Source organism: Drosophila guanche, unplaced genomic scaffold (genome assembly GCF_900245975.1).
Source record: "Drosophila guanche unplaced genomic scaffold, DGUA_6, whole genome shotgun sequence".
NCBI classification, from domain to species: domain Eukaryota; kingdom Metazoa; phylum Arthropoda; class Insecta; order Diptera; family Drosophilidae; genus Drosophila; species Drosophila guanche.
In genome coordinates this window covers 605,002-618,074 of record NW_022995749.1, presented here as the reverse complement: position 1 = coordinate 618,074, position 13,073 = coordinate 605,002, and the positions used below count along the sequence as shown (strand labels likewise).

Genomic DNA, 13,073 nt, shown 5'->3' with positions numbered 1-13,073 from the left:
AGGGACCACAGGCCATTGGCCATAATAGAGTCATTTAAGTACAGTTTAAACATTAATACCAGCTGGTGTGTGAGGTGGGGGTAATTGCAGCGTCTAACACTCTTGGTGCTTGCTGCTGCTGCTGCTGCTGCTGCTGTGGCAAGAGGGTGGGCCATCGGATAAATCGATAATAAATGTGGCAGGACTCTGAACACTGACCTGGCCGCCTGTCCGATTCCGTTCCACAAACAGAAAGCAGAAAGCAGAAACACACACACACACATAGACACACGCAGGACACATAAAACAAAGGACACACAGAGGGGCATACATCACACATGGTGCAGAGGCGCCGCCGCCGCCGCTGTTTGTTTGACTAGCGACCACACAACTGGGGAAATACAACTAAAAACTAGTCCGTGTCCTGGCAAACAAGGGGCAGGCAGAAAAAAAAAACACGTTAAAGGAACGCGAACGCAGGAGTTGCCACACTTTTTGCTCGCCTTGTGGAGCCGTTGCATTTCTCTCTCTGGTCGTTGGTCGCTGGTCGCTGGTCTCTGGTCGACGGCCAACAAATTGCAGTGACATTTTCAACGCCAACTAATCAATATGGTCCGACACATGTGGCTCCAACTAGAAAAGGGGTGGCAGCAGTGGCAGCGGCAGCGGCAGCGGCAGGAGGATTAGGACGAGTGTGGTAGACTTCTCTTACTGGCTGGCAGGACAAAGCGCAAGTGCTGGCCAAACAATTGCGGTTAATGCTCGCCCCCTGGAACGAGCGACCGATAGTTATGACTGATAAAATACAGAATAATAAACCCAGTCAACCCAGTAGCGTTTTCGTTTTTTTTCTTCTTTTTGGGGCAACATTTTATACAGTCGTCCCAACAAAGTCCAACTTTTAGACCCATAAATTCCCTTGGAAAATATAAACCCGATTCCGAGAGAGGAAGAGCCTCTCATTGGTATGCCAGTGGCACGGAGGTTGCACATTATTTTATTACGCGCAATTGAACCCAAAGGACGTGGGGCTCCATAAAATGAGGGAGAAGGAAAGGAATCAACTTGAAGAAGGACGGATACCCGAGTATTCTAATATTCATATATAATTTCATTTAATTGGCATTTAATCGACTCCGCCCTTTCTGAGGGAAGAAGATCGAAGTAGAAAGTGTCTACAGACAGACAGCTCGAAGGTTAACCGACAGTTAGCTCCTCTGTATGTGGCAATTAAATGTGAAGAGTATATGGGGGGGGCAATATATAATTATAAAATCTATTTGCAAATGGCATATCTATGCGCATACTTAGACACTAGCTTAGAGGACGCTTCACTTAAGTATAGTTTGCAGTTATCAATAATCAAAAGATGGGGGAGGGTTGGGGGGGGGGGGGGGGGGGGGGGGGGGGGGGGGGTGTTAATCACTTAATTTAACAACAACAAAAAACTACAATGTACAACACAAATTACAACAGCAAATGAAGCATGTATCTACGTGGCGTGATATGAAAGAGATTTCTATGGGAAATGCACAACTGCAGCAGCAAATAAATTACAACAAATTTTTGGATGGCATGCAAAAGCTCAAGTTCCAGAGACAGAAAGATAAAAGATATAGAAAGATACAGAGAGAGAGAGATTGAGGTAGAGAAAAGAGAGAGAGAGAGAGTAATTCTACTTCTTTTTTTCTGATACGAAAATGACTGGCGGGAAAAACTCAAAGAGAGAGCAAGAGATCATTTTTTTCTTAGTTTTCTTTTTTTTTTGTAAGTTCTTTTGTATGGAATAGCGTTTTTTTAGTGAACACACAAACCTTTTTAGGAGAAGATAAGTGTAGTGAAGTTGGCGATGGCATAGAACAATCAGAAGATGCAGAACTGCAGCCGCTGCTGGCGCTGCTGCATCCCGTGGCAGCACGGCCCACAGCCCCGCCCGCTGATGACGGCGACACTGATGGCGATGTCAATGGCGATGGCAATGGCGATGCTCTCTGCAGCAGTAGTGGCGGTGGTGGTCCCGGCCCCAGCAACGAGAGAAGGGGCACGGGCGCACCACCGGGTACCATCAGTGTGCCGCCGCCATAGCCGGGGCCAAGGCCAAGGCCGGCGCCCAAGATGCCAGCAGCCGCAGATGCAGACGGCTGCTTAGTAGTAGTGGTAGTAGTTCTAGTTACGGCTGATAGATTAACTGTATTATTTACATTGTTGGTCGGTGTGGTTGCTGCGGATGTGGGCGTGGCGGCCGTGGCAAACATCGCCGAGGCGGCCACCGCCGCCGCCCCAGCCGGTATGATCGTGAGCGGTGTGCTCGGTGCGGCAAAGAACTGTGGTGCTGCCGCCGCCGCCGCTGCAACCGGCGGACCCACAGCCGTGGCCCCCGCCTGGTGGTACTTGGTCGGCGTGGCCGGTGCAGCGGCCACACTCACATTGTTCACCTGCAGTTGCATATACGTCTGCAGCATGGCCTGCGCCTGGGCCTGAGCCTGTGCTTGGGCTTGGGCCTGGGCTTGGTAGTGGAACTGCTGCTGGAGCTGTTGTTGATGCTGTGCCTGAGCCTGAGCCTGTGCCTGTGCCTGGGCTACTGCCACCTGCTGATGGAAGACGGCCGCCTGCTGCTGCTGCTGCTGCTGTTGGTGGTGGTGATGGTGCTGCTGATGCTGCTGCTGTTGATGCTGCTGGTGGACGGCAACGACGCTGGTCTGCATGGCCGGCGAGGGGTAGGCCTGATAGGTGGCTGCAGTCGCGGCTGCCGCCGGATGCTGCAGATGCGGATGTGGATGCGGATGCGTGGACGGCGGTGCGTGCAACAATTGCATTTGCTGTGCGTGGTGTGAAGGGTTTTTGCTCTATTCAGATTATTTGTGGTATTTTTTGTTTGGTTTTGTTTGTGGCATGTCTCTGATTTTCAGTTGGGTTTTTGAATTGGCAATAGCACAATAATTTGTGGACTCGAAAACAATAAAATTGCATTTCTACAAAACTCAAAAAATTAACCAAAAATATTTGTTCCTCATATTTATGTTTCAGTCAGTATTTTATATTACTCAGTATTTTCTGTGGTTTTGTGGCGCGAACGAGGTTGAAGGTTTCCTGAGATTTCTGTTAAAATAATAAAGTTTTTCTTTTGGGGGTAACGAGAGAGAGAGAGAAAGAGTAGGGCGAGAGAGAGACTACAGGAAGTGATTCGAGTTTTGGCATTGGAGGAGAGACAGAGCAGTGGATAAAGAGTTTAGCGAGCGCTACGAGTGGATAGATAAATCTACAATTGGAACAGTAGTAGAACAGTATTGAGAGATAGATAGAGATAGAATTCTTGAGAACCCTCGTGGCCCTCTTACACGCGTCAAAGAAGTCGAGAAAGTTGAATGGGCTTTGCAGCATTCAGCATCGTTTAATTAGATTTTAATGTCAATGGCTTTGGCTTAGCAACAAAACTTAAAAGTAAACTATTTACACAAAACAGAGATAGACAAAAATGGTGAGAAATGGAGAGATGGAAAGTTTTGCAAAAAGATCATTGAAAAAGTTTCAACTAAAACTAGTTCTTGAACCACAAAAACCAATCAAAAGCAAAGCTAAAATATATTTTACAATATTTACAACTTAAAATTAATCTCCACACCATTGACATTATTTGTTTATATCGAATAGAGTCATTATAGTAAAGATATCAGCAGAGAGAGTGAGATAGAGAGAGCGAGAGCGAGAGAGAAGTTTTTTTTAACCAAAAAACAAATAATTGAAGTATAGAGGAATATATTGTAGTAAGTAGTGGGCTTTTTGCATAAACTGTACAATTCGGTATTATTCTTTTTGCGTTTTGCAGTAGTATCTTTATAATATGGAGGATGGCTGGTTATATATCAGTTATTCATAAGCTGAATAATTCCATGTGGTTAATAGGTTGTGGGTGGTGGGGCAGTATGGCATGGTCTGGCATTGGGGAGAAACTTAGAATGTTTTGCGTCTCTCAGAGATTGCTTTCGAAGGCAGTTTCAAATCGGTTTTTATATTCAGTTCTTCTTTTGAATTCGGTTTTCAAAATTTCACTTTCAATTTTTGTTTTTTTTTTTTGTTTTTGTATTAATTTTGCGTTGGTCTTTCGGATTTGTTTTGATTGATTTGATTTGGACGGCGCTTACCATGATTAAATCTTGTATAGGGGAGGACTCGGACTCGGCTGCTGAATCGGATGTGGCGATTTCGCTCTTTACCGTTAGCGGCGACACTGCTGCTGCTGCTGCTGCTGCTGCTGCTGGCGACACTGCTGCTACTGCTGATGGTATGGTGGCAGATGCAGAGGCGACTCCAACTGCTGCTGGAGACGCTGACGCAGACGCTGATGGAGGTGCCACCGGCGGTCCGGTGGTTATAGGTGTGTTGGTATTAGAATTGGCGGCGTTAACGGCCAGCGATGCTTGAGAGCTGCTGCTGATACTTAGCGCTGCAATCGCTGCTGACGCCGTGGTTTCTGTTAACGCGGCAATGATGACAGATTTTATTGGCAACAAATGTTGATTAAAATATTTCTGCTGCTGCTTCTGTTTGTTTTTGTTTTTGTTTTATGGTTTTTTCCTTTTTTGCACTTTTCTTTTTTGGTTGTTGTTTGTTTCAATAATTTTCTTGGCCCGTTACGATTAGTTGTTTGATTATTTGTCGATTATTTGTAATTGTTTCGTTTCTTTTGATTTTTGGTAATTTCTTGAGGCTTTTGGGCAGGCTTTTGGGGTGTGACGGGAGGACTCTTTGCACAGGATGTGTGGTGGTTGGTGTGTATGGATTGGATATGAGCTCTGTTTTATGTTTGCTTTGTTTTCTGTTTAGATATGATTAGATATATACTTGTTGTTTTATTGTTTATAATATATATTTCTTCTTGTATGCCAATTGGTTTCCTTAAGCCTTACGCAAATTGTTGCTACGATTAGAGTAGAAGCATCCCACACAGGACTCGCAGGACAAAAAAAAATACACCTAACAACTTTTGCTATGCATCTACTGTTTTGATTGTTTTTGGGATTTTTGAGCGTATCTTAAGCGTAAGTATATGTATCTTTGTATCTATAAAATGTGTGTGTCAGTGTGTGTGACTTCCTATATCCGTATAATATCACTACTGGGGGAGGTTTCGATTATTTTAAGAGTATTTTTTAGAGATCTATAAAGTTTTGAAAACCGTTTTTCGAAGATTGTTTAGATTGATTGTTCAGATTGATTGATTGAGGGAGAGAGATTGTCGTAGTAAATAGTTCAAAGGTTCGCACGAGGTTAGATCGTTAGAGTAGATTGTGCTAAAGCTAGCATAAAAGTTTTTTATAAATATGGTATCCTACAGATACAGATGTAGAAGATGTATATAGATATTTGTATATATATATATAGATCATGTATAATATATCTGATTGGATATATCTGATCTGATGTGTATATATGAAATACGCTAATTTCGTGTGATTGTCAAAACGCGTACTCTTGTCGATCGAGGCATTTGATTTGACCCGGCGATCCCTTCCTCTCTTATAAAATAGCCCCTCTTAACCCACTTAGATATGCTAGGAGTTCTAGGAGACAAAAATCGTTTGATTTGATTGATTGATTGGTTGCTACTCTCTGTTGGAGCTCTCTGATTGACGCTGCTTGCTTATCGTTTACAAATTGACTGTCTTGAATCCTTTATTCACTTAATCCCATAGACACCTATTAACCAATTAAATATTTGATTGATTTTTGGGAAGGATTCTGTGTTGGGGTTGTGGGGTGCTATTTATTTTGGTTTTTTTTTCGTAATATCAATATTTATTTAGCTATTTCTTTTGATTCCTAATTCCTCTGTTTGATTCTCCTCATCTTTTGCTTTCCGATTGCTTTTCTTTTCCTTTCTTTGATGCTGATATGTCGCTATTTCGCTTCTTGTAAATACATCTATACTTAATTTTCAATTCAACAACCTTTCCAGGGGGGTGGCTCTCCTTCTGTTTACCCTTTGACCTGCTTATCACCTTTTCCTAATTGATTTTCCCCTTCTCCTCTTTCAAATTACGCTCAAAATTAACAACCGAACATACAAGTATACATATATATATATGATATATAAATTTATATAAAATTCACAATTATTTTTGTTTGTTCTGGGCTTTCTTGTAAATATTCCTTGCAAATCTTCAATTTTTATATATTTTCTTTTTTAAATACTGCGCCTTGTTTTTAAGGGAAATTCTTCTGATACTAGCAACAATTTACCACTTTTTGTTTGCGTTTTGTTTCTTGTTTTTGTGCCTTTATTTGTTTTATATTTTTTCTTTCGTTTTTCGGTTCTGTTCTGTAATGCTTTTGATGGTGGGGTAGCGATGGGTCGTGGGGTCGGGAAGGGGACTTAAGGTTTTTAGAAAAATACCAAGGGATTCTTTTCGCTTTTGGGCCTTTTACTTTTCGTTTTTATTTGCTGGCTTAATTCATTTGGCTGTTTACCAGTTTTCTTTTTCTTTTTCTGTTTCTGGCCAAATAAATGACAGAAATTGTTAAAATGTGATTTAATTTAATGCGAGGAAATATGTTTAAAATATAATTGAAATAAACTCCATTTCGAAATGAAAAGCTGTCCAAATAAATTTGATACAAATACCGAGTATTTATGCATTTCATTTATGCTCTGAATTTTCAAGTGTTTTTTCCTGTATTTTGCCAATTCAAAAACCCAAACTTGTAAAGCAAAAAAATGACTATCAAATCACGATTAAAAGACAGAAAAAAACAAAACAATTAAATAACGAACAATTATAAAATGCACAAAATAAGAAACAAAACACAAAACGGGAGACACAATGGGCATGAATATTTAATAATAATTTGCTCTTATTACCAATCGAGTGTCGAGTCAGAGAGTCGTTCAAGTAGGAGATGAAGTGATGGTTTTTTTCTGTTCAGAGTTTTAGAGTTTTTGTTGCAGGTTTTATTTTATTTAGTTGCTTTTTGTTTTGCGAATTTTTGTATACTTTTTTTTGTATTTGATCGTTTAGATGTTATTGGAGATTGTTTTGCTGTTGTTGTTGTTGTGGCGGATCTTGTAATTATTGCTCTGGAACAAAAGCAAAGCAAAAAAAAAGTTGGAATATTTCGCGTTTTGGAATATTTTGTGCTCTTGGTTTCGTGTTTTTTGTTTTTATGTGTCTGTGCTTCAAGTGTTTTTGGGTGTTTTTTTTTTGTATAATTATTTCTTTTTGTTGAGTAATAAAACACGTTATTTTTTTTTTTGGGTAAGAATTGAATGACCGACAGCAGAGCGTTCTGTCTCTCCTCTTTCTCTCTGATTAACACACGCACAAAATTTCTTTACCTTTACCGGTTTCTATTTTTGTTGTGGTTGCTCTTGCTGTGTGCTGTTGTATTTGAGTCACACTTTTGTTGGCAAAAAAATGAAACAACAACACAGAAGCAACACCGGATGGCAGGCGTTGCCAAGCGGCCAGAAAAAGAGTTTCGCCGTGCGAGAAATGCCGCGTGGGCTAAAATTCTTACACTCTCCTCTTTGCCCTAGCCCACCGACCAAAGACCGTGGAGAAAGACGTGTAATTACAACAATAAAAATAAACTACGGGAATTATTTGGAAGCGTACTTAGAAAGAAGCAAATCCGAAAGAGCCAGCGACAAGTGGCCAAAGAGTCAGTGGCTCTGGGCTCTTAGCTCTGACTCCGTCTCTGACTCTGTCTGAATGTGCGGCCTATTGGAACGTTGGTCCCATAAGGTTTTATGGCGTCGAGTTCGGGCTCTGGGCTCTGGGCACTGGGCTCTGGGCTCTGGGCTCTGAAGGAAGAGACGGGCTACGTCTGCTCTTTTTTTGTTGTTGTTTCTTTTTTGCCTGCTTTTTGTATATTTTCGTTTCTTTTTTGGGTTCTTGTTTCGCTGTTTCGTGTTTTGCTTCACGTTCTTTTCGTTCACAAAAACGTGTTTCTTTGTTGGCCAGGCCCTGGGCCTGTGTGTGTTTTGCCGGCTATATGCTCATTCGGGCCTATTGCCAGTGCGACACCGAAAGAGAGTAAGAGAGGGAGTGAGACGAGAGGGGAGAGTGAGCGCTGTGGCATATAAGAATATGATGAGAGTATCATTAATGGGGATCGAGGGAGAGAGAGAGAGTCTCGAGCAACGAACTTTTGCTTGGCAATTCTTTGGCTTTGGCTTTGGCTTTTTGTTCTTTCTGGTGTATTATTTTTTACTTTTCTTCTCCGTGTGTGTGAGTGTGTTTCTTTTATTGTTAATTTCTGTATGAGCACAAAATATTTCTTGTTGTTTTTTTTTTTATTTAATATTTTTTGTTTTTTTTTTTTTTTACTTATTTTGCTTACATTTGTTGGTTGTTGTTGTGGTGTAGTGTAGAGCGAAAGGTGCGAGAATATACACTGAAGATTTCAGAGTTTTTGTTGGTTTTAAAGTTTTGATTTTGGATTTGGGCTCACACGCGCAAAAAAGTGAAAACTACTCCACAGCGATAGCGGGAGAGAGAGATAAAGAGAGATTGAAGAACCGGTAAGAGAACTGTTTTATGTTTTAATAATTGTTTAAATTGATGTATTTGTATTCATGTGATTTAGCGTTTGATTTTTCTTTGCTTTTTGTTACGCGCTACGTTTCCGGGGGTTAACTTTGATGACTATTTCGTTGGGGATGCTACTACTGACTGATCCGGATATCGACTGGGTGCTGCTGGGTCTTGGACTTGGACTTGGACTTGGATTTGGCGTGTGGCGTGTGGCGGCGGCGTCGTCGTTCGTTCGGTTATTTTCTTTTTATCATTATCCGCGTGTGCTGTGTGTGCTCTGCGATATACGTTGTTGCTGGTGTTGCGGCTGTTTTCGATTTGAACTCGACTTTGATTTGGATATTGAAATTTTCGTGAGTGAGTGGAGACTCCCGTGTGCGGCCCGAGTGTGTGTTTGTGTGTGTGAGTGTGTGCGAGAGTGGGTGCTGCTTCTGCTGCTGCTGCTGCTGCTCCTGCTTCTGCTTCTGTTACTGTTGTTCTTGTCGTTGGCGGTGGTAGTAGAGATGTTGATGGTGGCAGCGGCGGCGGCGGCGGCGGCAAACGGCAACGGCAACGGTAGCGTAGCGGAGAAGGTGATGTTGGTGGTTGGTTTGTGATGTTATGAATGTAAATGTGGTAGTGGTAGTGATGCGCTGACTGCGACGACTACGACGACTGCGACTGCGACAGAGGAGGAGACACGGTTACGGCTACTCCGACTCCCGGCTGCTGCTGCTCCTGCTGCTGATGATGATAATGATGATGATGGTAGAGTGCTGCGGCGGTGGTGGCGGACACAGGCGAAGAAGCGACCGCTGCTGCTACTGTAGTATTATGTCTGTGTGTGTGTGTGTTTGTGTTACTTCTATAGAGAGAGAGTACAACGGGCCTGATGCTAGCGAGAGCGTACGTACGAACGAACGAACGGCGGACAGAATTGGAACGGGTTAAAGCAAAGACTGTACGAAGACTGAAGTAAGAACGACTGGCATTCTAAGGTAATATACCTTTTTGTTTCGGAGTCGTCCACGGCGCGACAGCGACAGCAGCAGCAGCGTCGCTGCCTCTGTCAGATTGAATCTGTTGCGTCGACGACGACGTCGGCCGAGACAGCGACAGCAACAGCGCAACAGCGGCAGCGACGCGTGTTAACCAAAATAAAGCAACAGTGGAAAGGCCCAGAGAACCGGACGACCGACCGACACCGACCCAAGAACCGACCAAACCGAATCAGCATCGTCGTCGTGAGCCCCGAACCCACCCGGTGGATGGTGCATGCTCGGCAGTGGCGTCGGCTTCGACTTCGGCATCGGCAGCATTTCTCCTGCGGGCAGCGGACTCCGAAAAGCGGAGGAATGTTGTTCGGAGCAGCAGCACGTATTACACTGCCCCTGCCTGTAGCGCTCAGCTCAGCTCACTCCCTCTCCCTCTCTCACTCATTCCTCGATGTGGCTCTCAGCTGTTGTTTGGTTACCTGCCGGTTTTTGATTTCTGTGCTGCCTCTTCTTTTATTCTCCTTCTTCTCTGGGTCTCAGCGCCTCTTTCCCTTTGGGCACATTCTTTTCTGGTTTTAGGCCTGGCCTGATCTTGCTTGCCCGCTTCTCTCTCTCTCCCTCTCTCTTTGCTCTTCCTCAGGTGCGCGCAATTATCAATTGCCTTTCGGTCATTATTCTCATAATGCTCTCATGGATGATGATTCGCTGTTATACCACCATGCCACACACACAAGTATAAGCACAAGTATAAGTATAAGTGTATGTGTATAAGAGTATAAGACAATCGAGGATCGTGGCCTGAGTGGGGTGGATGCTTTCACCTTCGTGCCAAATCACACGAGAGGACACACACAACCTGTGCTGCTGCCGCTGTTACTGCTGTTGTAATGGCTATTGTTGCAGTAACATTACTGGTACACACACACACACACACACAGAGAGATACACTCGGACACACTGAGGTGAGGGCGCCCCCCCATGTGAGATAGCAAATGCATGCGCCATGCGTGCGCGCCCCCCTCAGCCACAAAACAACAGCAACGGTGCGAGTGAGTCCGCTGCCCGCTAAGGGTGCACAAGAGCAAGAGAGAGAGAGGGAGCGTGAAAGAGAGAGCGGCACCGAGAGCTATGAGGGGGAAGTAGCAAGGGACTGCAGAAAGGGGGGGTCACAGGGTGGTGGAACAGCGAAAAAAGGCAGAACGACGACGGCGGCAGGCGGCAGCGACAGCAGCGATGGCAAAATCAACGAGAAAATAATAATTGTTACACCTGCTTCGGAAATGCCCGTCAGGAGGGTGGAAATGGGGTGGCACGGGCACACACACACACACACACACACACACATAGAGACAGAGACGAAGCACACGACAGGGAACGAGCTTCGTCGGCTGCTTTCAGGTGAGCATCATCGTTGGGGCCACCACCACCGACACCCCCAAATAGAGGCGGTCGCAGTAGCAACAGCGGCAGAGGCAGGGCAGCAGCACGCTGCCGAAATGCCGAAGCACGGCAAACGCACGAGCCACGAGCCGCGAGCACGAGGGCCGGGCCGCCTGCTGACGAACGGCACTGGGCCGAGTGCCGATGGTCGTCGTTGCCGACCACACGAGACTCCGAATGCGGGCAGCGCGCATGACGCCAAGGTGCAAATTTGTGCGTAGGTATGCGAATGACCATCGTCTGTGTGTGTGTGTGAGCGAGTGGGTGGCCCACCCACAAGCCCCTCACGGAGGGGTTGTACTCAACAGCTGTAGCAGAATTTGTTGTAAGGGGTGGATAGGACTTCTCTCTCTCTTTCTCTTTCTGTCTGTATGCTAAGAGGGGTAGCGCACACTGTGACTGTTAAGTGAAAGCTCCTTTCGCTGAGAGCTTTCTGTTAAGACCCCCTAGGACATGGAACGAGCAACAGTTAAGACATTATCAACTTGTTGTTCCGCTAGAACTTGATGAGCCCCATCATCAACTCCAGAAACTCTCAGGACCCCCAGAACGAATCGAGTGCTCAGAACTTGTGTCGTCAAAGTTCGCTCAAAGCTTTAATTGAACTAATCAAATGGGAATAAACATGTTAATGAAACTTTGACGGTTGCTTGCGGCTGGCTGAGTTAATACCGAGAATTATTCTTGGCTGGATTTTTATTTTCATTCAGCTGCGATATATGAATGGTTGCCGATTTACGTTTTATGATTTACTTTCATTTGGAAAGGAACAACGTTTTTCTTATTGTTGTAGGTAAAAGGTAAATGTACAATATTGGCATTAACCTTTCGTTATATTTTCAAGGTATGTAATAGTAGCTTACACTTATGTACTATCATCTCCGATTAGAAAGATTATTCTTGAGAGGGTTCATCAAATTGTTGTAAAATTATGGCCACTTCATAGGGAAATAAATGGATCAGATTGATCAGAAATGCGCATTAATATTTTCCATCAACTAACGCGGAAATCTGCGTTTGGATCCTACTACTTTTTAATGTAACAAAATGACAAAAATAAGAATGTTCCAAGATTGTTTTGCCCTACAGTTTGTTGATAAATATTTGAGTTACACTTTTGAGGATATCCTCTTAAAATTAAATCTCTTAATCAAGAATGACAGCCGCTCACTCACTGAAAGGAAAATCCCTTAATGCACTTCACCATGCAAATCGGTTAAGGAGCAGGCGGGAGGCGATACGAGGGGCTATGAGTTTCCACTAATAAAAATAAATTTCATTTAGCAGCAATTTCCGTTTTTCCTGCTGTTGTGTGTTTGTTTTTAAGAACCTTTATCCCAAAGTTTAGTCCGTAAACCGTAAGGTACGGTATGGTTTTAGCCTTGTCAGCTGCCCCACACCCCGCTCTGCCCTTCACTTATTTTAGTAGCATTAAAACCATCGGGAGAGCGAGAGAGACAGCGAGCCAATGTCTGTGCATAAAAATCGCTTTGTTATTGTTGCATCGAACTGGAGAGCTTCAGAGCTATGGCATCGTCATCGATGACGGCGACGAGCTGTTGTAGTTGTAAACGGTTTATGGGATTTACGCGCAATTTGTTGGCATTTTTCATGGGGGGTTCAGTACAGTACAGTACCCGTTAGGGGGCACACAGGGTTCGTGGGGCATATAAAACAATATGCGGCATTCTCCCCCTCACACCGTCAAAAATCTAAGCCAGGCTCGTTAAATGATTTTCCGTTTGTTCGCTCTCTGGCACTGTCTATGGCATTGTTTTTGGTAGTTGAAACAACAACAGCAGCAACAGCTACATAAAAGAAATGTAAAACGCAGCTTACCTGCAGAGAGCATAAAAAGTAGAAGGAGGAGATATTTCAAGCACAAATATTGATTAAGCTGTAAAAAAAATGTTGGCCATACATATAAAACTCGGTTCAATTGGCTGTACAATCTGATAATTCCCAAAACGAGGGAGGGGAATGGAGGGTTGGGGCGAAGGGTTTCAAATACTGGATGGCAACAATGTTGCAAGCAACAAGTTGACCAAGTACAGCCCCACACACAAGCAGGCAGGATGGAAGGCTGCCATACAGAATGCAGTTTTCATGCACCTCCAGGCACAGACAGAGAGTAGTACCTACGTAT

At 43.9% G+C, this 13,073-nt stretch overlaps 1 protein-coding gene across 6 annotated transcripts in view; it reads right to left on the bottom strand.

The window, feature by feature from the left end:
* LOC117585707 (polypyrimidine tract-binding protein 1) overlaps positions 1-13,073 on the bottom strand; it is a 146,971-nt gene that overhangs the window by 81,604 nt on the left and 52,294 nt on the right. For 2 of the 6 annotated variants that reach the window (XM_034275341.1, XM_034275342.1), the window contains exons 1-3: positions 8,320-8,463; positions 6,839-7,054; positions 4,122-4,795 (exon numbers count right to left, since the gene is read on the bottom strand). The exons of 3 other annotated variants lie outside the window; for them this stretch is intronic. In XM_034275341.1, the coding sequence (XP_034131232.1) occupies positions 4,122-4,124 (3 nt within the window). In that variant the 5' untranslated portion in view covers positions 4,125-4,795; positions 6,839-7,054; positions 8,320-8,463. Of the gene's footprint in view, positions 1-4,121; positions 4,796-6,838; positions 7,055-8,319; positions 8,464-13,073 lie in introns of those variants that run through there. One more of the 6 variants, XM_034275343.1, reaches the window with a different exon arrangement.